The sequence below is a fragment of the Pseudochaenichthys georgianus genome, chromosome 7 (genome assembly GCF_902827115.2).
Source record: "Pseudochaenichthys georgianus chromosome 7, fPseGeo1.2, whole genome shotgun sequence".
Classification (NCBI taxonomy): Eukaryota; Metazoa; Chordata; class Actinopteri; order Perciformes; family Channichthyidae; genus Pseudochaenichthys; species Pseudochaenichthys georgianus.
Window position 1 is genome coordinate 31,588,733 of NC_047509.1, and position 26,847 is coordinate 31,615,579.

At 41.3% G+C, this 26,847-nt stretch overlaps 1 protein-coding gene across 1 annotated transcript in view; it reads right to left on the reverse strand.

Moving 5' to 3' along the window:
• The window catches only part of mtor (mechanistic target of rapamycin kinase), a 141,472-nt gene that overhangs the window by 106,776 nt on the left and 7,849 nt on the right, over window positions 1-26,847 (reverse strand). The window contains 9 exon segments of the mRNA XM_034086211.2: window positions 961-1,128; window positions 2,933-3,019; window positions 3,586-3,836; window positions 14,386-14,515; window positions 17,542-17,676; window positions 18,079-18,171; window positions 19,741-19,824; window positions 20,739-20,861; window positions 21,447-21,652. Of these exon segments, the coding sequence (XP_033942102.1) occupies window positions 961-1,128; window positions 2,933-3,019; window positions 3,586-3,836; window positions 14,386-14,515; window positions 17,542-17,676; window positions 18,079-18,171; window positions 19,741-19,824; window positions 20,739-20,861; window positions 21,447-21,652 (1,277 nt within the window).

A 26,847-nucleotide genomic window follows, 5' to 3' on the forward strand; every position in this document is an offset into this window, starting at 1 on the left:
GCCAAATGTCACTGTATGTGCTGTGTGCTCTGCATGTGTGACCATTAAAGAGGGTTTCATCCTTCCAATTCTTCTTCTCTAGAATAGAAATACGCTCCACTAAAAAGAGAACTCGTTGAATCCACACCAAAGCACTTAGCGTGACAATATGCTGGATTTTTTTATAATACTTAATCTATTATAGGTCAATTGGAAAGCGACAGTTTGAAATAAGCCAAACAGTTAAATTGTCAAAGGCACGATAGGAAATTGAAAGTGACTATACAAAATGGAAAATGGTGCATTGCTCAAGGACTTGGAGCTTAATGCAATATGCAGGGAGTGCATCATTAAAAACGACACACACCGAGGTCTCTCTGATGCGATACTGCCTATGCATTGCGCCACAGCAGGCACTTTGGTCTGTTGTATGGACTTTTTAAATGACTCAATTTCTTTTTTATTTCAGCTATTGCTCTGTACTCTGCGGCACAAGCATTCATAGAAGCAATGCCTCTGTTGAGGTTTCTAGGAGCACTTAAACTGTTCCATTCTGCGACCACAAGTTAATTCCAGACGTTCAATTTGTGAAATGTTTAAATTATATATTTTTTGTATTTATGTTTCTTCTGCAACAAAATCAGATCAACTCTATCAATTCATTCATGTGTCACAATTACAAAATATCTTATATCTGTTTTAAATCCTATCATAAACGAAACAAAAATATGTATCACAGCAAAGAAAAAAAGAAAAAAAAAACTAAAATACCTTATGATTAGTTGTAATTAGTATTGTTCATTTAACACCACCTGAATCAATAGCTTTACTTTAGCAATTTATTTAAAATGTTGGTTCTTGAGCTACACTTTCATCACAATATGTGCTCCTTAATCAACGTAAAAATAGAGAAATACTATTACTTAAGACATGTGTAGGCCTTTAATTGCACATTAGGGTTGATGAGCACATTGCACTGACCTTGATGGTGACACTGCGCCCGGTGCTGTTGTCGTGCATGAAGACACGCAGCATGTGAGGGATGAGCTGAGGCAGGTACAGCTTGAATTCTCCACCCAGCGCCACCACAATCTGCTCGATCAGCAGGATGATGGTGTTCTGCATGGGGTTGTTTGGTGTCCAGTACTCCTGCAGGACAGAACACAAGATGTTGATATGAATTAAAATACTATTATATGGAGTTTTCATTTAAAAAAAGTATAAACTAAGAAAGATATTACACAACAAAAAGATGTCTGTTGTAGTGAGTTATATTTAAGTTTTTAAAAAAGGTCAAAATTCTGTATTTAAAGTAAAGAATAAAAGAAAATTATCTATTGGATTTTTGTAACGGCTGCTACATTTTCGAATAGAACAAATATGAAAACATTTTCATGTTACGTATGTAGGGTATTTTAATTTAAAAAAAAGAGTTCATAAAGCAGAAAATTGCTTAAAATAAAAAAATAAAAATCCTTAGTTAAATCAGGATTGCAAGATTGAATAATTAAAGTACAAAATTGCGCTTAGTTCAAAGCACCAGGGCTGAATGACTCTGGGGAAAAATAACCATTGGGATTATTTTGACTGATATTGCAACTGTGATATAATTCTTGATAATAGAAGGATTTAACATTTTAGATTTTTCATTGACATTAAAAATCGCACGATGGTCATATTTTTCAAAGAGGATCTCAACAAAAAAAATGTGTTTTGTTTGTCTGTAAAATACAATTTGTACACCGGAATATCTCGATACAACTTTATTCTAAATGTTTTTTTATTTTCTGCTTCCAGCGATTTAATTATTACACTAGTCCAGATTGCTGTTTAAAGATAATTTCAATTAATTGTGCAGTTCTACAAAGCATGGCCTAATCCACTTTCTCTCTTATAGTGTGTGTGTGGCTCTGAAGACCTTGGTCAAAATGTCTTCCCATCAATGAGCGAGACGGACAGACAAAGCCTTCACATGCCAGAGGCAGAGAGAGTGTCACGACGCTACTCGGAGGAATGGAGACAATTTCCTGTCAGCATGCGACTGACATCACGTCTGTGTGTCTTGTGACACTGTTTTGGAAAATCAAGGCATGGCCTCTGTGTACATTAGAGATAATAGCGATTGGAGTTGGAGTTGGAGGTGGAAGACTTGGAGTCACGCAATGCGCCAATCAGTCAATGGGCTTCAGCTGTGAGATCTGGCCGAGGTGTTTTGTCAGTGGCCAGAGGTCTCCAGCAGCCCCCAACATCCTGCTTTCCTCTGACTCCAGTGAACATCCTGAATGGCTATTCCAGCCCCCTCATCTGGATGCAGTAGCCTCGCTGGAGCGAAAAAATGAATAGATTCTTTGTTTCACTCGCCATTTATTAACTCAGAGGGACTTGAGGCGCAGTGCTTCAACTCTCTCAATTACTTTTCTTCAGGAGGGGTTGCAGCCATCGCAAAAAGTGCCGCTAATGGTGTTACCGAGACACAAGGACGGTCATATGATATTTTGTGCCCTTGCCTTCATGATTATGTGCTAGACAAGTGTGTTTGTGCAAGTGCGAGGCCGATGGCTTTAGCAGTTGTTCCACGTCATATGATAACGAAAAATGTCAGGAGTCCTCGCCAGTTTTCTCTCCCTGTTATTCTGAACAATGAGCCAAAATAAAAAGAATATCATTCAAATTAAACATTTTTCTCACTCCTTCAGTCCCACAGTCTCTAATCTTGTTAGTAGCAGCAACACACATGAAGTGCCGTACAGTGTGACATGGGGCTAGACTCCTTCCAGAGGCCCTGGACACATTACTCGTAATGAGGGAAGTGAGAGAGCACAACTGAGCGCAATTAAGAGTTTGCAGCTGTTTTGCCTGACTCGAAGGAAAACAAGGAGGGCTGGATGATCTGAGTTTAGGGATTTGGGTTGGTGGGAAGGAGGGGGGGGGGGGTGTTGACACAGTTACTCACTCTGATGAGGGTGAAGATGTCGTCCATGTAGGGGCGGATGTGGATCTTCACAAAGCACACCACCATTCCCATCTGCTGGAACAGGAACTGGAGAACAAAGAGAACACAGAAAGTTAAAAGAGTGTCCACATTGTTTTTTTTGCGTGAGCATCTTTTTTGTATTATTTCTCATGACGAAAGAGCACATGCTGCCGCACCTAGCATCTTCTTCCTAAGGTACCCCTGTTTTTATGCAGTCATTCCGAGCGGACGCTTTTGTCTTGTGTCCGAGTCGTTACGGTAACTATCATAACAAAGATAAAAACATTTGTGGGAGGAGATTGGCCGTGCATTGTTTCCCGCCGTACGGCTGTCAGACTGAGCAGTGAAGCTCATTCATATAAATTGTGAGAGCAGGGATCTTCCGGTTTGTGCTACTGGCAACACATAATGTCTAACAGACAGGTTGTAGCACAAATAGATAATAAACAGCTAGGGGCATATCTGTCACACAAAAGTGTGATATTTTCTCCAGATATAGAAGCTTTTTTTTTTGTAAGTGCTGGGAGCCCCTTTCTGCCAGAAAGACACAATGTGGACCTAAAACACTTTCTTGAGGAATAACAGATAACACCCATACAGAATGTGTCCTCTTGTTCTCTAGTAGTACCAACCTCTCGGATACTGGCATCACAGACCCGGATGACATTGAGGAAAGTCGGCATGACCTGCGGCAGAAACTGGACGCACTTGAGGCCCAGAGATTTGAAGATGAAGGTGACGGCCTGGACCACCATGGTGTGGTGGTTGGAAAGGGAAGGGTCTCTCAGGATGCGCATTAGAGTGACGATGGCAACGGCAGGGTAAAACTCATCCAAGGGCAGGTTGCCCATGTTCACGAGCATCTCACTGGTGCTGTAGTCCGCTGTAGGGAATAGACAATAGAGGGAATCAAGCTTTTTCTACAGATGAATAATAGAAAATGAGCAACCTCTCAAACTCTCAAAGAAGAAGTTTGGAATATATGTTTTTCTGGAATCACTTTTCCCAGAGGAAATCATCAGTAAGGGTCTCAAACTGAAAGAAGTAGGCCTCCGTTTGCATATGAAACCATGACTCTAGCTTTTACTTACATCATTTTAATACATTAAAAAACTGCTTTCCAGTCCTGACTAGACTCGTGAATATCTTGTCAATCCACACAGCCAATACCAGCATGCATTGGACTAGAGCAGGGTACAACCTTAACAGATTGCGAGTGCATGACAGTAAAAGAATATACATGAAGTGCACTAATTTTGAAAGAGAACATCTTCCAAATCTGGACCTTTTGCCCAAACAACTGACAAAATGGTCTCAATATTCCTCATGCAATTAAAGTCTAGGCAGATTCTTAAACGATGCAGGTAGTGATTGTAAACTCATAAAGTTTCCCCTGTTCTCATTGTGTTTCGAGTCCTTGCTCCAGAAGTCTCCTTTACAATCTACTGTACACCAGGTGTTCTTGTTCCAATGTCAAAACAAATAAAACAATTCAATGATGAAGCCAGTCAGAGAGGTATGCAATTTCCACCATTGCAGTAATGTAGGTTCATTAGATATAACCAATCATATGGATCTATCATTAGAAGCACAGGCATGTATACTCTTAAATATACACTTGAAAAATGACATATGACTTAAAAGTATGACAAACAATAACAAGTGCAATGTAGCCCTGTCTTAAAGAGGCCCTATCATGCTTTTTGGGGGGTTTCACCTTTTGTGTGTTTTATAGGTTTTTGTGCATGGAAATGATCTGCAAAGGCTGAACTCAAAAAGTTCCCTCCAGAGACTTTCTCTCCCACAAAGATGAGGGCAGACGCACGAAATTGGAGCTTCCGAATGGCATCCCCTCCTCTGTTACTGAAGTCATCCAATAAATAAAGAACTTCTGTGGTCTCACTAATGAGGTACAGCTTCAGTACGACGATGCTGAGTTTGGCACTTGGATCAACTAAACTTCAACTTTAGAGCACAATAATCTCGCAATTTGAAAAGCCATTCATGCAGAACCCAGTGACCCAGAGCCAGTTGACTTCTCTGTGAATAAGGCTCACAACCAGGATGATTCAAGTTTCTACATCTGCATGCTCGGGTGACACGCCACCTGTAAGCAGGCTTTTCTCGGACACCTATGTTCCATGTCCTACAGGAAAGAACTTTGCTCCTATATTCGATTTCCTGTCATAATGTAAGGTGTTCTTTCAAATGTAAAATGTTGAAGTTGTAATTTTATAAAGTTTTAGTTTTCTAAAAAGTCAATTCGACTGTTTTTTCACTTGGTTTCTTTAAAGAATTTATATATTGTGCTGTCAATCTGACACTTAAGAACTGTAATGGAATGTTTTGGTTTAATTTGTTATGATATATTGATGCACTGTTAATATTTTATGGGTTGAAAGGTACATATTGCCAAAATCTAAACATATGTGGGTGTAAGCAGCGCATGTCAGTGTTAAACCGCAGTGCAGCGTATGTACATTTTTGGTATTATTATCAAACCCTGTAAATTAGGTCATGTTATATAATTAATAAACAAGTCAATGAATATCGTTCTGTAATAAGAATTATTGATGTAATCTATATTTTTTGGATTAGATAAAACAAATAATTTCTATTAAATTGTATTTCTTAAATGATAAACAATTGTTTGATCAAATCTATATATATTTTTTGGATTATAAATATAATTTAACTCAATGAACTTCCTTCAAACAGAAACATATACTTTGTGCAAAGCCTTATAGAATAGTTTCCATTTCCTAAAGAAATATTGTTTGAGGCAATTTATTTATTTTTCATTGGCTCAAGCAATAAGAAATAGGTGTGAACCATTTTTTACATTTTAAATTGGTTGAACAAAAACCCTTTTTCCAGTGTACTTACCGCTTTTCCAAATGTGATCATACCATCACAAGTAATAGAGCTTATGTATTATACGACTTTAAATCCAACTATAACTTCATCAGCCCAAACCCTTGTGACTATGTGGGACAGGAGGCTATGCCGTCATTACATTACATTACATTGCATTGAGCTGACGCTTTTATCCAAAGCGACTTACAATAAGTACATTCGACCAGGAAGACACAACCTTGAAGAAAACAGAATCATAAAGTACATCAGGTTTCATAGAGCAAAATATTTCAAGTGCCACTCAACAGGTTTTAGATAAGCCAGTCCTTTATTAGTATATAAGTGCTCTGTTAGCAGTTCTTTGTTAGTAATTCTATCGCTCGAGGTGGAGTCGAAAGAGGTGAGATGTTCTCATGTCATGAGAACATTAGTCAGGCAAATCATTGGTAGAGTTTTACTATATCACAGATTTATGGCATCCCAAACACCTCCTCTCCTCCCTTACCATCCAAATCAACACCTTCTTAGTCTCACTAAATACAGCTGACCTTAAAGCTTGACAACAATAATAGTCTGAAGGGAGAAGAGATTTGATATGTTTGGCTTGTTGCTGCTGGCTGCTTGTGAGTACTGGCACTGACCTTTATTACAGCAGGGGACAACAAATCAAATAAGGTTTTTAACTTTTCGTTTAAATACGACAGAGCCCAGTCTGCTCTGATTGGTAAACTGGCCGGCTATGTGGTCATTGGTCAACCACTTAGAGATGTCTCGCCCCTATACTAAGGCTGCGGCCCCACGAGGACGAATTCGGTCGTTTGCGTTACTGTTTAGTGTCATATAGACCGTTCGGCCACACGAGGACGACCGAATACGGCACTAAACGACTGAGGAAACGACAACGGGTCCCAAGGTGGATAGAAATGCATACGCCACTCTCTGGGGGGTCAAACAGCTCCGTGTGTGCGCCCTATACGGACATTTTCAGATCACTGATAGTGATTGCGCAATAGCCCCGCCTCTCCCCACCTCTTCTGCTCACCTCCGCTTACCCCGCGCCAGTGCTGAAGTGTTTTGCCACCAACAACAACAACAATGGCGGATCGCAGAGTTGCTATCGTGCTCCGGACGCTATTGACCATGCTACAGTTGTTTGTGCAACATCTAAAGCAATAATGATGAGGCAATAGCCCCGCCTCTCCCCACCTCTGCTGCTCACCCCCACGTCAAAGTAAACTGCACCCTGAATTCAGATTATTTATCTTTCTCTCGCGAGTGAAGTCTAATCTGACAGGACGGAGACACGCAGCTCTGCTCACCTGCAGCTCCTCCCGCTGCAGCAACACACACACTTCAAGTCAGATCATCACCCTTAGCTATTTTAATTACCTCTCAAACTCCCTAAACTAGTTATAAATATGTTTATTTTTACAGTCGGCCGGGTCACTGATTACTGGATGAGCTGCTGCATGAGACAGACACTGGCGCTGTCCGAAGAGAGGGAGGAAAAAGCGAGGCTCCGTGTATTTTATCATTATATTATATAGAGCCGTTATTCATTTGTTTTAAAGCTCAATAAATAACAAAGAAGACCTTTGACCGGCACTTTTATAATTGTGTCCGGAAGATTTCAACTTTAATACACGTTGACTGGCGAAAAACTCTGCCCGGTTCCCTCGGCCCCCACCGCGGAGAATAAACAGAAGGGCAACCATGACAACCATGCTTCTTCGCTGCTTTTGTGGAGGAAGTTACAGCGCCACGTAGAGGCTCCTGCATATGTACTGCAGCTTCTCCAGCGGTTGGAGCTAAACGGAGCGGTCTCGTGTGGGCAGACACTATCCGGATAACTATTGCATGTGGACGGAAGCCGTTTGCGATTGCATTTGCGTTAATCCTATGCGTTTAGCCGTTTTCGTCCTCGTGGGGCCGCAGCCTAAGCCTATTACATACAATGTGTTGGAATGCTAGCCAATAGAAGCGCAAGTGTTACAAAGTGATGTCGTTATGTTAGGGAAGTAAACAAAGGAGTCAATGGAGGCATTTCAGGCAGGGGGGGGGGGGCAAAGCTCCCTCTACAGGAAACTTTGGGATTTTAGATCATTGACATGCTCACACACCTATATTACACACTACAGGGAAGGGAAAACACCTTCATATTACTGAATATATATTTGCAACCCAAACAGACTTTCCTGGAATGTTTTTTTCCTCACACCAACTCTGTCCTTTGCCTTTCTTTCAAACGGCGCCACCCAGTATTTCTCACTTTAACCCTAAAATGATATTCATGTGTTTTGCTACAATCTGTAATAAGCCACCTCCAAATCCCCTCTAAGTACCGGAGAATCTAAGGCCCCGGCCACACGAGGACGAAAACGGCTAAACGCATAGGATTAACACAAACGCAAAAAAGCTTCCGTCCACACGCAATATTCACCTGATAGTGTCTGTCCACACGAGACCGCTCCGTTTAGCTCCAACCGCTGGAGAAGCTGCAGTACATATGCAGGAGCCTGTACGTGGCGCTGTAACTTCCTCCACAAAAGCAGCGAAGAAGCATGGTTGTCATGGTTGCCCTTCTGTTTATTCTCCGCGGTGGGGGCCGAGGGAACCGGGCAGAGTTTTTCACCAGCCAACGTGTATTAAAGTTTAAATCTTCCGACAAAATTATAAAAGTGCCGGTCAAAGGTCTTCTTTGTTATTTATTGAGCTTTAAAACAAATGAATAACGACTCTATATAATATAATGATAAAATACACGGAGCCTCTCTTTTTCCTCCCTCTCTTCTGACAGCGTCAGTGTCTGTTTCATGCAGCAGCTGATCCAGTAATGAGTGACCCGGCCGAGAGTAAAAATAAACATATTTATAACTAGTTTAGCGAGTTTGAGAGGTGTCTCAGTCCTGTCAGATTAGACTTCACTCGCGTTTATGTCCATATCGTGAGAAAGATAAATAATCTGAATTCAGGGTGCAGTTTACTTTGACGCGGGGGTGAGCAGCAGAGGTGGGGAGAGGCGGGGCTATTGCCTCATCATTATCAGAAAATGATCGTATAGGGCGTACACACGGAGCCGTTGGACCCCCCAGAGCGTTGCGTATGCCGTTCTATCCACCTAGGGACCCGTTATCGTTTCCGCAGTCGTTTAGTGCCGTATTCGGTCGTCCTCGTGTGGCCGCACGGTCTATATGACACTAAACAGTAACGCAAACGACCGTTTTCGTCCCCGTGTGGCCGGGGCCTAAAGAGCCACATGAGGGTTTTAGCAGTCGTGCCAAGAATTAGATTGTATGTATTTCTCTAGCACCAGTGGTGGTCTTTTTAACATTCATAATATACTTTTTCTTATTTATTTTTTAATGAGTGGTTTTGTTCATGTGTTTTGTGACAGAAAATGCAAATGGGGTCAGTTTGGCCATTTATCTATACGGAGCTATTAAGTTTTACAAGGCATCTGAGAATACAGACGTCTGGAATTCAGCGTTTCATGGCCTTCTGCAGGAGTACAGTTTCACAGTTGTCTCCCTTAAGACTCCCGAGTGTAGAGAAAACATATTGGCAAAGAGCGTGCAAGCTGGACTTTTTATCATCCTGGCCTTCAGCAAGTCTAGATTAATGACGGTGATAGATGGTGACACACATGTGTGTCTTTACAACCAACAAACAGGCATTGGTGTAGTTAAGTAAGGCAGCAGTAAAGTAGTAATTCAGTCTTCAGGATTTGAAAAATAGTTTATAAAGCTGCAGCTGATTAAGAATGCTGCTGCTAGAGTCCAAACGAAGTAGATGCCATCACTCCATTTTGGGGTCTTCACACTGGTTTCCTGTTTGTCAAATAATTGACTTAAAAATAAATATATCCAAACTAAACATGGAGAAGCAGCGTTCAATTATTATGGTGCGTTTATCTGTAACAAACTCCAAGAAAACTGCATGTTTACTTATTTTAAATCAAGACTCAATACTTTCCACTTCCCTTTCCTGTAGTGTGTTATATAGGTCGTTGTGCATGTAAATGGTCTGCAAAGGCTACAATTCCAAAGCTCACTCCAGAGGGAGTATTTCTCCCATTTTATTTTCTTGGCTTTCTTCCTGTTTTAAATGTAATGCTTTTAATGTTTTATGTAACGCACTTTGAATTACCTTGTGTTGAAATATGCTATATGAATAAACGTTCCTTGCCTTCAGCTATGTAGGAAAAAAACGTCCCTAGCCATAATAAAAGATTTAAAACAGCAACTTACTCCGCCTCAAGTGCATCGGTTTTATAACCCTGACTTTCTTCAGTGACTTGATGTTTTTAGTCCGGTGAGGCGATGGGCCTAGCCAATGAACTCCTACCAAAGGAAATACGTGCTGTCAAATATTGCAAGTGCTCCAGACACTGAGACTGAGAGATCTGCAGACAGAAGTACAGCCTCCAGTTCCAGTCACAGTCTATTTAGCAAGAGAGCAAACTGGTAAAACTATTACCCTATTGTTGTCCCAGATCGCACTTTGAGACCCATGACTGGGTCAGACGAGTGGAGGCCTGCATTTTTTTTTCATTACATGAATTCTTATCATCTCCAATGACGTCCTTTTTTTAAGTGATAGCCTAACCTTTTATTTTGCACCATCTTAATGTCACAATTTCCATCCATAACAAGGCACTTGTTCACCTCCTTTTCATAAGTAGCTGAATCATAATGTTTTCGGTGACACAATGTCCTTTCCGTAAAACCTTTTTTTGGGATAAATTATTTTACCATTCTTACTGGTAAGGCTCTAAAAATTCCAAAACATCAGATTATAAAGTTTTTTTATTGTGGAAAGTAAAGAACAATGCAGCCGATTGAACTCTGAGAAGACTGTTAGCACTTACTGTGGTTGATAATAGGTGTTTGCTAAGAGTCAAAGCTTAAAAAATAACAGAGGGGGGGAGTATGACATAGTTATCACGAATGTATCTTTCCATAGAGAAACAAGCAAGGGTAAGAGAATGACTAGGGTACCTTTGTTTACATACGGCTCGTGCTTTTTGATCATGGTTTGTGACTATGAACGTATTGACAAAATGTGACCTGCTCAAAATCAATCTGATGTGGCACTGGCGCATTCCACATTTGTTTTGGATTTATGTAAAAAAACTTTTGGTTTTTGGCTGATTTTATACAAAAAAAGTCTTGTCTTTCAGAATATAAAACTTTCTTTCGAGCTTACTATCATCCAAGGGAAAAAAACATCCTCATCCTGGATGCTCCTTGCTTAAAATGAGTTAGCCTCATCAATACAATGGATGAATCTCTGCGAACAATAAGCTGCCGATTGTTGAATATTACATGAGGGCCTGCTAACAAGCTAACAAAGATTTCAGAATTATAGCTAATCAAGTGGTGGTTCTAATGGGGATCAAGGGGTACTATGCCCCCATAACGTGATTCCTGGATACCTCTCTGAAGGCCTTTTTCTCCAAATTGTGTCTTGGTAAGAAAGTAATTACTTTATGCTAAAGATCTTTGCCGAATATTTGGAGAACACAAAATGGAAAGCTAAGAATCTCCTCTTTCTAAAATGTGTTTTGGGGTTGAAATTACTGATTTTTATAGAGTAGGTCACAAACAGAGATAGATATTAAACAAAAATAGAATGTTTCACTTAATTAAAAAAAAAATGTAAATGGTTAATTCACAGCAACCACAATGTCTTCAAGCATAGTCATAAATGAGCAAAAACATATGAGCTATAACAACCATGATAGGCTGATGAGTCAAGAAGTTTACAAGATCGGCTATGGACAAATAGACAGAAAGATATATACACACACACATATGTGCACAGCAGGCCTGGCGGAGATAATTATTAGTCTATTAAACAGATGCCTGAAGGGATGTCTGTCTAGAGTGGTTCTCTTTAAATTAAATATCTCGACTCTGACAAATCCCACTCCAGTTGTCGTGGTTACATTTCCCTCTGAATTGTCAGGCTCTCAAGGTCTAGTTGGGCGAACATCAGACAGAAGCCAGAAATTGGATCCCGAAAAACGAAAACTCCAACAAACCTCAAAACTAAAGCCGTAGTTGCTGTTGACTTTCCAAATGCAGGGGCAAGACCTCTAAAATATTGTGTTTGTCTCGAATGAGTAGACATAGCACTTCACTTCGCTCCATTTCTAATGAGCTGTAGATAACAAAGTGCTTTTGGCCAGACGTCGGTTTCGCGAGTCATATTCAGAAATTCAAGTGGTTAAAGATTACATCAGTTTTAATCTAAAGTGATCATATTCTGACCAAAGAAAACCTTATGTGCATACATTCATGTTAGAACGAACAAATGTGTGAAAATCAATCTCAAATGGTTGAGTATCTTAGTCAAGTTTTCCACATTAAACATTGTATAACTTTTATCTGTAATCTTTATCTTTGCTTGTAATGCGTCCGTGTTTATTATATCTAATCTATTATGAATCAATGTTTAGACTGATGAGGTCAATGTTTTAGGATCATTTAGTAGTAAGGGTTTGATTTGTAATGGTTCTGTATAATAGATTAACTCTCGACTTCTAGATGTGTTGGTAAGACATCATTTAAATATGGTCTTTAATGGCGCATTTCCATTGCAGGGCCTCGCACGGCTTAGTACGGTATAGTTAGGCCTTGGTAGGCCAGGCTCGCTTTATGCTGCGTTGCCATTACAGTTTAGGAACTGGGGTAGTAACTGTAGTAACGCAGTGTAGACGGAGTCGTGACGTCATCTTCAATGCGAAACACAAAACCAACATCAGCCATTAGCTGTGTTAGCACTCAAGCTCACAGCTCATCATATCTGCTCAGAAACTAGACAAAAGTTAAACAAGTACAAATTGTCTGTGTCATGGCGAATACAGTCGCTGGTTTATTTATGTCTGTATAGGCCGTTGTTGTGAGTGTGGACGGTCGGAGGATATACAACGTTAGCTTGTGATCTCCATTCAGAAAACACGCATTTTAAACGTTGTTTTGCCTGCCGTCTGTCTGCAGACTTGTCAAAGCATTAATTCATGGTTTTTACTAACTGGTATCAGTATGTTGTTACTTCGGCATCATTTTGAAACGTGTATTACAATTAAATCACGGTCAAATATGTTCATTTTGTTGTAGTTGCCAGCGATTCTCTCACTAGTTTAGCATACTCAGTTTTTGGTTGCGTTTCCACTAGGCGTAGTTCCAGCTAGCGGGTACTTTTTCACCGTTTTCTGGATCTCCAAAATCGAGGTTCGTTCCGGGCCAACAACTGGGCTGAGTATGCTAAACTAGTGAGAGAATCGCTGGCAACTTCAACAAAATGAACATATTTTATCGTGATTTAATTGTAATACACGTTTCAAAATGATGCCGAAGTGACAACATACTGATACTGGTTAGTAAAAACCATGAATTAATGCTTTGACAAGTCTGTAGATGGCAGGCGAAAAACCTTTTAAAATGCTTGTTTTCTGAATGGAGATCGGCTAAGCTAACGTTGTATATGCTCCGACCGTCCACACACTCAAAACAACGGCCTATACAGACATAAATAAACCAGCGACTGTATTCGCCATGACACAGACAGTCTGTGGTTTGTACTTGTTTAACTTTTGTCTAGTCTCTGAACAGATATGAGGAGCTGTGAGCTCTGAGGGCTAACAGCTAACGGCTGATGTTGGTTTTGTGTTTCGCATGGAAGATGACATCACGGCTCCGCCTACACTGCGTTACTATAGTTACTACCCCAGCTACTAAACTGTAATGGAAACGCAGCATAAAGTGAGTCTGGCCTAACAAGGCCTAACTATACCGTACTAAGCCGTGCGAGGCCCTGCAGTAGAAATGCGCCATTGGAGAGCCAGAAAACTGTGAAAAAGTACCCGCTAGCCGGAACTACGCCTAGTGGGAACGCAACCAAAAACGAGCCAGGTACGGCATGCTTAAACTGCGCTGTAGTGGAAATGCACCATTAGTGTCTGGGCTCCTATTCAAAAGCTTCAGATAGCTTATACAGGTGTCCCATTTCATCTTTATCCATTTTGTACCTTGATTGTACTTTTATATGTAATTGTTTTTAAATAAAATGAATTGAATTTTGTCAACACAGCAAAAAAAATCCCTATGAACAGCTGATTTATTATACGTATCAAATATATAATCTGTGAATCTCCTTACTTTTGACTCCAGTTGTGTTGCATCACTAAATCATTAAAGAGAAAGAAAATGGAGGCAGTTTAATCTTTGGCTGCCTTTTTTCACATATCACTTTTCCATTGATCTTCTAAAATGCCAACTGCAACTTCTGAAGTTTTGTGCTATTGAATTTGTTTTCTTAAAATAAGCCACCCCGTACTGCCAGATTATGTACGACCTGATTTGATTGGTTACATTAATGTAGAGACATGTATAATGTTGTTAATAAGTCCTAAGGTATCTGACCACCAAGTAGCAATATATAATTACAAGAGTTGAGAACTGAATACTAATGTGACAAAAATAATAATGTCAAAAAATCCTGTATTATGATCTCTGGGTGAACATTCCCAACCAACATTGTTCCAAGAAATTTGATTAGAGATAGTGTCTTACCTGAATCCTGACTGGACTTGGACTCAGAGAGGCTGACGGCAGAGGCGTCTCGTGATTGGTCGATCATGCCGATGTTCACCTTGTGCTTGTAAGGGTCCAGAGCTCCGAGAAGACCCAGTACACGGATGGCCTGTCGGACACAAAGACAATAAGTATTTCTTTCAAAACAAGAGTAAGAGTTCCATTAAGTCCTTGTAGCTCTGGAGCTCTGTTGAAGTAGCATTTTAAGCCACTCATTGGCAAAGTGGGTATCGGATGGAACAAAGAAAATGTGGTTTAGGAAGCCTCCATGGATGTTCTTGAATGATGGACAATTATTTAGAATCAAAATCAAAGCAGAAGAAGAAGAGATAATAATTTGTCTATTCCAAAAATTGTTTATTTTTGCTTAATCCTGGTGTCTACATGGCACCATTTGTATGTTACAAGGTTTTTGTCCCCATGCAATCTGAAGTAAATGCTGTCAACTGTAGAGTAGGCAGCAGGTAGTATTTGATATTCAAACTCGATTTTGGGTGGGGTATTTCTTTAAGGAAATGTGAAAACATACAAAAGTACTCAAATTAGTTTGAAGTAACCATCTTTTTAGTACCAAACACTTGGCTTATGAAAAATGGTTGCCTTGAAATCGAAAGGTTCCTGGTTCCATTACCAGCTCCTCAAAAGAGAAACCATGTGTCTTTGAGCAAGACTTCTCCTGTGACGCAGCACTTATGAAGGTAGATATGGTGCAAAATGCGAGAGCATGTAAAACCTGATGTGAGCACTTGCAGAAAAAAAAGCTGAGCTTGTGTGCATACATTTACACTTGTATAAAATATCTACGTATCTGTGAACCAAATTTGAAGTCACAGAAGAAAAAGAAAAGTTTTGTAGCTTGTAGAAAAAAAATGAACTTAGTGATGAAATGTTCACTTGCAGAAAAATATATTTTTTTTTTTATATATTTTCCATTACAACTGCAACTTTATTTATTACAACCTCTCAAATCAGTCATTACATCTTCACGAATCTGCTCTGTGGCAGTATAAATCGACGAATCTGCGGCCTTGACTTTTGCTACACTTCTTGGAATGAATGTGTCGCTAAAGTAGTTTTCACCTGTAGATGTGGGGGGAGGAACATGGGGAGGAAGGGGGGTTGGAGCGAAAGGGCGGAGCCATCAGAACGAGGAGGCGCAAGCTCGGGTCAGTCACACAGCCATGTCAGGTCGAAACGGATGACTGCGGAACCCTGCATGTTGCCCCTTTCACACCAACGCGGTTCCAGGGCCGGTTCGGAGCTTGTGCCTGATAAGCACTGGTTTTTCCTGCTCACGCCGCAGCGGAGACGACTCTTTTCCCCGAAAACCGGTTCTTACCAAGCTCGAAAAAAGTGTCGGTCTAGGCAAGAACCGCAGACGTCACGCTTACGTCGGAGGGGGCGAGATTAACCTGAACTAACAGTTTATGGAGAGTACGGCAAATAAAAGTTGAAACAAGCAGTAGCACAGAGCAAAGTGACTAGAACGCAACCACACACAAAAAACACACTTCATAAAGTCAGGCAACACTAACCAGTAACCAGGCTTCGTGTGATTCTGTTTATTTGACCCTCCGTTCGCTGTTATTGATCATTGTTGAGGGGACGGACGTTTTGTTTTGTATTATAGCAGCTATCAGATGCAATCAATACATGGGCTGCACAGGTTGTCATGTCCGACTATCACAAGTAGAATCATAATGAAAAATACGCCGGTAAAATGTGCCTGTAGAAAACAGTTTATGCCACAAGTTAGCCTAGTCAATATAGTCAGTTTAGCTTTGGTTGCTATGCTAACATCACCCATTTTATACCAGAGAAACTTTCATAACAGCGTTGTGATGCCAAACAGCGTCAATTCAGACTGACACACATTCACTTATGGGGAATTGGGGATATTTATCAGCTGCTTGTGTGACAGTCAGACAGTGAATAGGCCTACTTTACAGTGGCCGCTGCTGTGATTTAACGGGAGAATAAACTCCAGTGGACGAGCAGCACTGCAGCGGTCGGTAAATGCCGCTGTAACACATTAATAAACAATGAACCACGGCACTCTGGAGAAAAGTACAAGGTTGGAGAAGTAGTTATTTAATTTAATCTGGCTTCGTATGATTAAAAGGATCATCGACCCGAAGTAGTCCCCCATTGTTGTTGTTGTTGTGAGCGAAGAACGGAGCTAGAACGGGAGCTGCGTTGGTGTGAAAGGGGCAACAGTAGTCACTTGTGTGTGACTGACCCGAGCTTGCGCCTAATCGTTCTGATCGCTCCGCCCCTTCGCTCCAACCCCCCTCAAAAGTCAAGGCCGCAGATTCGTAGATTTATACTGCCACAGAGCAGATTCGTGAAGTTGTAATGACTGATTTGAGAAGTTGTAATGACTGATTTGAGAGGTTATAATAACCAAGTTGCAGTTGTAATGTGAACATTTCATCACAGTTCATTTTTTTTCTACAAGCTACAAAACTTTTTATTTTCTTCTGTGACTACAAATTTGGTTCACAGATATGTGGATATTTTATACAAGTGTAAATGTATGCACACAAGCTCAGATTTTTTTTCTGCATGTGCTCACATCAGGTTTTACACTCTCTCGCATTTTGCACCATATATATTTTCATAGCACTTGGCCATCAGCTTGAGAATGTGTGTGTTTATGGATGAATGTTGGCACGTGTTTTGTAAAGAGCTTTCAGTGGTCAGTAGAGGAACAGCGCTACATGAATGCAGTCCATTTACTTTCTGTAGAAAAGTATAGTCAACCTCAGATTTCAGGTGTATTAGTGGATGCAAGAGTGACAGTTGCCAGAGTCAATATCCACATGCCACAAACCATACACAGCGACAATGGACTCTGTGAGACATACGTAATGTAATAGGCGAGGGACGGAACTCCGGCGATTATCACTTACGTCACAGCTCGAGACTTTGGGGAAAAGTTTCATACGACTATGGAAAATGTGCCTCGTACTGAACGTAATCTTGTGATTATAATTGACCAGTCAAAGTCAATACATATAAACAGACTTTCATTTGTTTAGTATGTTGACAGGTTAGGGTTTCTGGCATGGGTATGAGTCAGAGTTGGGTTCACGTTGCTACTGAGAAAACCTCGGGGAAATGAAAGGTGCATACCTCTCTCCTGATGCCCTGGTTTTGTTCCGTCTTGAGGAAGTTGAGCAGCACCTCCAGAAGGGAGGGGTACTTGCGGTAGGGCTCCACCACGTAACCTGTGCTAGCCACCTGCTGGCCCAGAGTCCACAGCGCCACCTGGTGGAAAGTCAGAGGCAGAATCCACTGAGTGAGAAGCATGAAGCATAATGTTTGGGATGCATTATCTAGGCATTGTAAATGAACATATCCAACAAACAACGTTTTTTTATATAGATATTCTTATATTGTCCTTATTATGTGTTGGAAAAAAAGACAATTAATCCTGTTTTTCTGCCATCAATCCAATCGACTCCTTGTGTTACCTCCTGGCACACAACACTGTTCAAACAGGAAATACCAGAAGCACAATTCACTCAAAAAATGACTTTAAATGTTTCCAGAGATGCCGGTTATGTTTACTGAAGTAGACGTGTATTTACTGTAAAAAAATCACTAAATATTTTAAATGTATAAAATAAATTTTATATTTCAGATGAAGCAGACACTTTTTTGGCATACCTGTCGCTTGGCCAATGAGGAGGAGTCCTGCAGCATGTCCATGATGATTGGAAAAAGCTCGTCCATCCACTTCCTCATCTCGAGACCGCTCACCTGACATGACAGGCAGAGCAATCAAAACCCTGGAAATATCATACTATACTGTCCTTTTGGTTTTAGATGGGGATTAAATAATGACTTTTACATTAAAGAGGCAGATTAGATCTGACTATATTAAATTATAGTCCGTCTGTAGAATTTTGATGTAAAAAAATACATTTATTGTTACATTTTAAGGATAGGCTTAGGCGTGGGGTATTTTATTCAATATTGTTATAGGAACAATAGATATTATCATCTTAGATTTGGGATATAATAAATGTGTTTACAAGGTTTTAAAGGGTGCATTGTAGTAAATTATGTCATTTTCTGAATTTGCCAGACTGTTCTTCATGTCGTATCGGTTACCTTAACACACTCAATAAATCCATATGACTGATGATTATTTATCAGAACTCTCATTGTGTAAACATTTTCATCAATGTTCAAATGCCCCGATATTGCTGTAGAGTGGTGCAGTGATCATGTATTTTGTAGGCCGCCGTGGAAGTTAGCATCACAAGGGCTTCCTGGACAATATTTTGGGACTTTGCGGAAAATCTGATCTGTGGCAAAGACATGTTTATGATATTTACACATTAAATTAATGTAAGTTAAGCGGGATGAATCTTCACGTTACCATCACTTGTCAGAATAGTTGAAGCGTTAAGCAAGAAGTAAAAAACGTGATGCTATTAAATAATTAGCTCATGATTACATGACATTACGACACCACCACTAAACTATAGGCGGTTACTGATCGTTATGAAGAGTCATTTAGCCACTTTTAGCAACCGCCATATTTAAGACACATAAATCTTCAAACGTTCACCAGTGGGATGTTTCATTATGTATTTTAAGTAATGGAACAAAACTTGATAGTCTTGTAAGCTTGTGTTTACCACAGACCTAATTTCAGGCATCAAACCAAAACTCGAGAGGCGGTAAGATGCTAAAATGCTAACTCATTTCTGAGATTAATATTCGTTCCTACACTACTCTATTCGGTAAAAAATATTGTGATATATGTTTTTCTGTTTGGATTCAGCAAGTATTCAGCCCTAGGAAAACTTCAGTATTTTTGTGTTCATCTATCACAGCTTTAATTTGGGTCGGATTTGTTGTGTTGCTTTATTGCAAATTCTACACATAGTGAATTCAAACTCTCTTCTCTTTTTTTTTGTGTTACCGCATACCCTACGTTCTCTGGCGTCTTCCTGTGCTGTCCCTGAACTGAGTCAACTGTGAACACTTGGTCTACCTGAGCTTCTCCTGCACTCTGTCTGCACTGAATATTCCACCTGCTCATAACTGTGCCTTCCTGACTCCTTAGAAGGGTCCATTGCATCACCTGGAGGAGGGTGGAGCAAGGCACACACCCATAGGCAGGACTCTACCCTGAACTAATCTCCTCAGAAAAAAGACTTGCATAAAAACTGTTGCAGTGAGAAACTCCAAAAATGTAAAATGTGTACAGGGAAAAGACTTCTGCTTGAATGTATTGAGGTCTCAAACATCAACAGCTACAGAATCAATGACACACTGGCTAACACGGTTTAAACTTCACGACATTGAGACACTTACCTGGGCCAACTCGCCGATGGTCGCAAGGACACTGATGACCACTCCAGGGTTGGGGTCCGGGTCTTTCAGCTTGAGAATGAGAGCCTGCAAAAAGGGAAAGGTAACAGGGATCATGTTGACCATGGAACCCCAGAGCTATACACAATTTAACTATTCAGAATTATTTTTTGAAAGAGCTTCAAGAATTTAGATTCTAATGGCTTTAAGGGAGTCCTGCATATCGTTTTGCAGTAAGATCCTATAACATGGTGTTTTTAATGATATATTCTTATTTCTTCAAATCAAATCAAGTTTTATTTATATAGCACATTTATAAACGATGTTTGGTGGAGCCAAAGTGCTGTACATATAATAAAAATAGCCTACAGTAGAGACACTTTACAGCAAATACAACAGCACAGATTGTTCAGAATATCAGTATGAGAAAAACGACACCCTCTGTCCTTAGACCCTCACATCGTACAAGGAAAAACTTCCAGAGAAAAACCCCCAGTTTAAAGGGAACATGGGAGAAACCTCAGGGAGAGCAACAGAGGAGGGATCCCTCTCCCAGGACGGACAGACGTGCAATAGATGCCGTGTGTAAATCGAAGAGATAATACATTTTACAGCATATAGACCGAATGTTAGGAAATGCAGGTGTCTGTAATAAGAAGATGAATCCACGAGGATGTCAGCCCTTATGACATTTCTTGTCATAAGGGTTAACATCTTAAAAATATTCCCAAAAGTGCTCAATTGATGGTCAGTTTTTCAAAAGATCAGTACCAGAAATATACAGTTATTTATTCCATGAATTCTTCTTCCTTTTTTTCGAAAACAAAAATGCAACATATCCACTGACAGTTTGTTCTGAGATTTTGAGGGGTTAACAGACCTTGATTTATAAAATCTAATTGTATTTGTTCAGATAAGTCTACATGTTCCTCTGATGCAACAGTCTGGCTTACATTGATGCACTCATACACCTTTACAATTGAGAACCTGCAGACTTGTACCTTGAGGATGGGCTCCATATACGGTCGTATGAGGCGGGGGGCGTTGGAGACTAGATGACCGAGCATACGAGCGCTCTGCTCTTTGTTCCTGCCGACACCACTGTGCTCCAACTCCGTTAAAATCTGCAAGAAGATTCACAACAGAGACAAGTATAGAGTCTTTATCTCTGGACGGCATCTTAAAAAGGTGCATAGTGTACACAATAAATGCATATTGTAAATGTTGGTGTCATGGGAGCGGGTCTTAAGTAAGAAATCTTCACTTTGGTTTTATGGAGCAATACTTTTGATGTTTAAGCAGTGTCTAATACAAAAGCCTTTGCTGCCATCTAGAGGTTTAACACTGAAACATCAGCCAACAAGTGACCTTTCCAAACAGTAGCAACATATAATAATAGATGTGCATGATGGTAAAATTATAAATGTTTTTAATTATTACTAACATCCCTTTCTTGTAATTAACCAGCTCTTCATATGAAGGACACATTAATGCATTTTCTTTTTAAAGTTAAAAAATAAAATATATATATATTAAGAAAATAAAAAATATAAAAATAACAATATATAGTATAAATAATATTGGGGTACGTTTTTTTCAACAGGTTAACACTAAACTCCTGCTTTAGAAATAAATAAAACAATATCAAACAACCGACACAATTAACCTTTACAGTACTCACAGTGTGCCATCTGTTGGGTCTCTCTTACCTGGATGAGCATCTTGCGCAGGAAGGGCATGACGAAAGCGGGGTTCATGCTGCTGAGGCGTCCGATGGTGCAGATGGCCAGCTCTCTGATCTCAAACACCTCATCGTTTAGCGCAACGAACAGAGCCTGCAGGTTCTCCGCCTGGGCCAAGTGAGCGTCAAAACGCTCATCGAGGGAGGCAAGCACACAATATCGAATGTCTGGATCTTTGGGAGAACACAGAGGGAAGAAGGAAAATAAATATTCTGACTTCACCATTCTTATTACCATTATATGCAACATGTCTTATAAGTAAGTGGTATATGGACATGGAAATGAGAGGCGAGCTGTCATCTTCAAGCTGTAGCCACCACTTGCTGACTGCTGACTGATTTTGTAGTGTAATTTTCAGTGTATCCGCCTCACAGTGAGCGGCTCTTGCAACAACACATCCGGGACTACCGAGAACCGCAGACCCCCTCTGACAGCACCGCTTTAACCCGGGCAGGGTGCACCTTCCTCGGGGTGAATTCTGCGCAAAGTCGGGCTCGTCCTCCGGAGCTTTAGTCTCACACCGGGTCTTCTTCTGCGGCTTTTGCGGCTCCGCCACCTGGCTCCCGGCTCCAGTGGACACACACACACGCACGCACACGCACGCACGCACGCACCTTCTGGATTGGAGTTATTCTCCCCGTCTCTGGATGGATTTTTCAATGGTTGACAATAGGGGTGTAACGGTATCCGTATTCGTCACGGTTCGGACGTCACGGTTCGGCACATGCAGTCACACGGCGAATACGCCTTTTTTTTACGAGTGGGAAAAAAGTATGTCCTTCAGGGCAGCATCCACTACACTATTTATAATCCCGGGGGCGGTATTGCGCCTAAAAGCTGTTTGCGATTTCAGATAACACACAGGAGCTAGAACCCACCTGCTTCTTTTAAATCAGCTGTGTGGGAACATTTCGGGTTCCCTGTGGACTACAATAACGATGAAGTGTGCGAGTGGTGGATCGGAAGAGGACGGTGTGTCGGCGTTGTTCGATAGCGGTGCGGTATGCTAATGGTAACACACACCAAACATGCTAAATCACATCAGAAGGCATCACCCAGATTTGCCAATCACTGGAGCCCAGCAAAAGACAACAGCAGTTCAACAGCTGATCCCCGCTGTTTTTAAGAAGCCAATAGACATGAAAGCCGTGAAACCAAAATAAATAACGGAAGCTTTTGGCATAATGTTTTTCAACGACTTTGCGCTCTGGAAACACTTTCTTATTATTTATGATGTAATATTTTCAAGACATTCTTTTTAGTTTTACAGCTTGATGAAACCTTTTAGTTTGACATCAGCCATTATAGATAATATGGCCATCTGAGTGTACTGTGTATAGTTTGTTTTTAACTGTTTAATACAGTTAATTATTCAAAATGTCAGAGTTCCTTATTTTGAAACTGAAACTTGCACTACTGTTCAAAAATAAATAACAACAAACCTGGAATTACGCATTTGGGACTTTTTTTGCTTTTTCTTGTTGTACCGAACCGTAACGAACCGTGACCCCCAAACCGAGGTACGAACCGAACCGTGACTTCTGTGAACCGTTACACCCCTAGTTTACAACAAATCCCTGGATTAGGATATGGAGTGATTCACAAAAACACAGGAAGTAAAGCTGCAGACACAGCTGAGGCCTGGTTCCACCTGCCCTGCTGTTAGCTACCTGCTAGCTAACCAACCTGTTAGCTTGCTGGACTACGGACTGCTAACCTCTGGATAACCACGAACTATCGATATTATATACTGATACCAAGGACTGTTGACCTCTGGGTGAGTGCTGCTTCCTACCTCACTGGACTAACAATGGCTAATCCCAAACTGTACTGCTTTTTCTTTGCGTTATTCGCCGCCTCCCCACCCCCTCCTGCACATAACAAATGCGAACCGACGCACTTAACATCAGCAGTGCTGCCCACCTGCGTAACAAACTATATCCATACAGTAGGCAGAGACTATGACTCGTTGCTGATATTCAGGTTCCTTGGGCTAACACCAAACATAAACTCTGACACCATGCCACTACTATCTTGTGTGATTATGAGGTCTCTACACAAGATGATTACATTACATTCCACTGTCATTGTGCGCACAAAACAAACTAGGCATTGTGACTCACTGCTAGCTCTTGGCCGTGCCCTGATTGTATTATTACTGATGATATCGGGCAATGTGCATGTTCATCCTGGACCTTCTATTGTATGTAGCCCTAGTTCTGACCTGTGCCTTGATGTCAATTTTTGTCACAACTATCTGAGTTCCCCTGACTTCTGCTCTCGTAAAGCTTTAGGTTTTCTACATGTAAATGCTAGAAGCTTACTGCCAAAAATGTACCAGATAAAAGTACTCGTTCACAGCTCAAATCCGGAGGTGCTTGTCATCACTGAGTCTTGGCTGAAGAAGAATATCCCAGACTCTGATATCGGCATTGCTGGTTATAATGTATTTAGGCAGGATAGATCATCTAAAGCTGGTGGAGTAGTCATATTCACAAAGCAACACCTCCAGTGTTCTATCGCCACTAGTAAATCTGTCCCCAAACAATTTGACCTACTTATCGTAACCATTAAACTGGCAAATAACTCTACACTGACAGTCGCTGGCTGCTATCGCCCACCCTCTGCCCCAGCCTACACCCTACCTGCTCTCAGCTCCCTCCTGGCACCCCACACTCATTCTGAGTTTGTACTACTGGGGGATCTAAACTGGGACATGCTCAACCCTCCTGCGCAGGTCCAAAAACAATGGGACTCTCTTAATCTCTCGCAGATTATCCTTACTCCTACACGGTATGACACCAAAAATCCAGAAAAAGCCACCCTCCTTGATGTCATCCTCACAAATAACCCTGACAGGTACAAAACTGGCGTCTTCTGTAGCGATCTCAGTGACCACTGTCTTATTGGCTGCATTCGTAATGGTGGCATAATTAAACAGCCAGTTCTTACCACTCACAGACGAATACTGAAACATTTCGACGAACAAGCCTTCCTCTACGACCTGGCTGCTATCAAGTGGGACAGAATTAGCTTGATCTCTGACATCTATGCTGCATAGTCCTTCTTTTATGACTCCTTTAGTATGGTAATCAATAAACATGCTCCCATAAAAAAAATGAGGATAAAAAACCGATGCAGTCCTTGGTTTAACCGAGATTTAGCTGAACTGCTTCACCTCAAGAACTCCACCTGGCGCAGGGCTCGTCACTCAAAATCCCACGACGATTGGCTATCATTCAGGAAAATTAGAAATAAATCTATACAGGCTATCCGCAAAGCCAAGGTTGATTACTTCCATAATCAATTCAACCTCTGTGGATCCAATCCAAGGACATTCTGGAAAACAGTGAAAGAGATGGAGAATAAACCCCCATCCTCTCATCTCCCTAACTCCCTCGTTATTGAGGACACAGTAGTCACCGGTAATGAACGCATAGCAGAGCTCTTTAACCAGCACTTTGTTAAATGTGGGAACCTATTTGGCTCTATAGCGCCTCCTAAGCCCCCCACCAACACTCCGCCACCCAGCCCCTCTAGCGCAGCCCCATGTCACAGCTTCTGCCTACAGGAAGTTAGTGAGAACGATGTGCTGGAGGTCCTTAGCAAACTTGACCCCAACAAACCTGCAGGTCTTGATGGGCTAGACCCCTTCTTTTTTAAAGTTGCAGCCCGATTATTGCAGAAGCTATCTCCCACCTTTGTAATCTGTCCATACAGACAGCAGTGCTACCTTCTGCCTGGAAGGCAGCTTTAGTGCAACCTTTGTTTAAAGGGGGAAACCATGCTGACCCCAACTGCTATCGTCCAATATCCATTCTACCCTGTATAGCGAAAGTGTTCGAAAAGTTAGTTTGCAAACAGCTAACATGGTTTCTGAAGACTTACAACATACTATCTGACATGCAGTCTGGGTTCCGTGCAGGACATGGGTGTGAGACGGCGACTCTCAAAGTCCTAAATGATATCATCAATGCCCTTGACTCCAGACAATACTGTGCTGCCATTTTCATCGATCTTGCCAAAGCCTTCGACACTGTAGATCACCAACTGCTTCTGGGAAAGCTTAGAAGCATTGGTGTCACTAACCAATCGATAGCCTGGTTTGAAAACTACCTGTCCATGCGCACCCAGTGTGTAAAATCTGAAAATCTGATGACACAGCCCCTATCCATCTCTAAGGGAGTACCACAAGGCTCTATTCTAGCACCCATCCTATTCTCAATATATATAAATGACATGGAGAAATCAGTGGGCAACTCCTCTATCCACCTATATGCTGATGACACGATTCTGTACACTGCTGGCCCTTCCCCAGATACTGTCCTGAAAACTCTTCAGGATAGTTTTCAGAGAATCCAGTCACATCTCTCTGCCCTTGGCCTGGTCCTGAACACCACTAAAACCAAGATCATGTGGTTTGGCCGCAGTGGTGCCTCCCAAACTGGCACTATTGTGACCGCCGATGGCCGGGACCTCGAAATAGTTAAATCTTATAAATACCTTGGATTTTGGATTGACAGTAATCTGTCATTCTCAGAACATCTCTCCAAAATTCAGACCAAGGTCAAAGCTAGACTCAGCTTTCTATACAGGAATCGCTCCTCATTCACTTCATCTGCTAAACTCTCTCTGGTCCAGATGACTGTCCTTCCTCTGTTCGACTACGGTGATACCATCTACCGCTCGGCGTGTAAAGGAGCTGTCGATCATTTAGACATTCTGTATCACTCCGCCATCCGCTTCACCACCAATGCCCCCTACAGGACACACCACTGTGACCTGTACTCTCTGGCTAACTGGCCCTCTCTTGAGACCAGACGCAACATCCACTGGCTGATGTTTGTTTACAAAACACTCCTAGGCCTCACCCCCTTCTACCTCACACAATTACTGCAACTCCACACACCCCCAACGCACAACACCCGGTCAGCTACAAGCATCCTGCTAAAGATCCCTAAAGCCCATACATCCTTTGGCCGCTCCGCCTTTCAGTGTGCGGCAGCAGATAGCTGGAATACCCTTCAAAAAACATTAAAAATTAAAACCTTTGTCTCCCCCCGCACCTTCAATGTCACTATTATTGACACCCTGGTACACACATGTAGCTGCTTTGCCTGATGCTGATTTTAATGACTGATTGAACCACAGCAATATTGTTTTAGAGTTTTTATATGTTTAACTGCTATGCCTGTCATCTTTGCTCTATGTGTTTGTGTTGTCTCCTGGGTTCTGTAGTGCCCGGAGTCTGTCTTTTTATTTCCTCCCAAACCCCATCCCCTCAGGAAGCCTTTGCCTCCTGTCAGGTCATCATTGTAAATAAGAATTTGTTCTTAATTGATTTTCCTGGATAAATAAAGGTTCTACT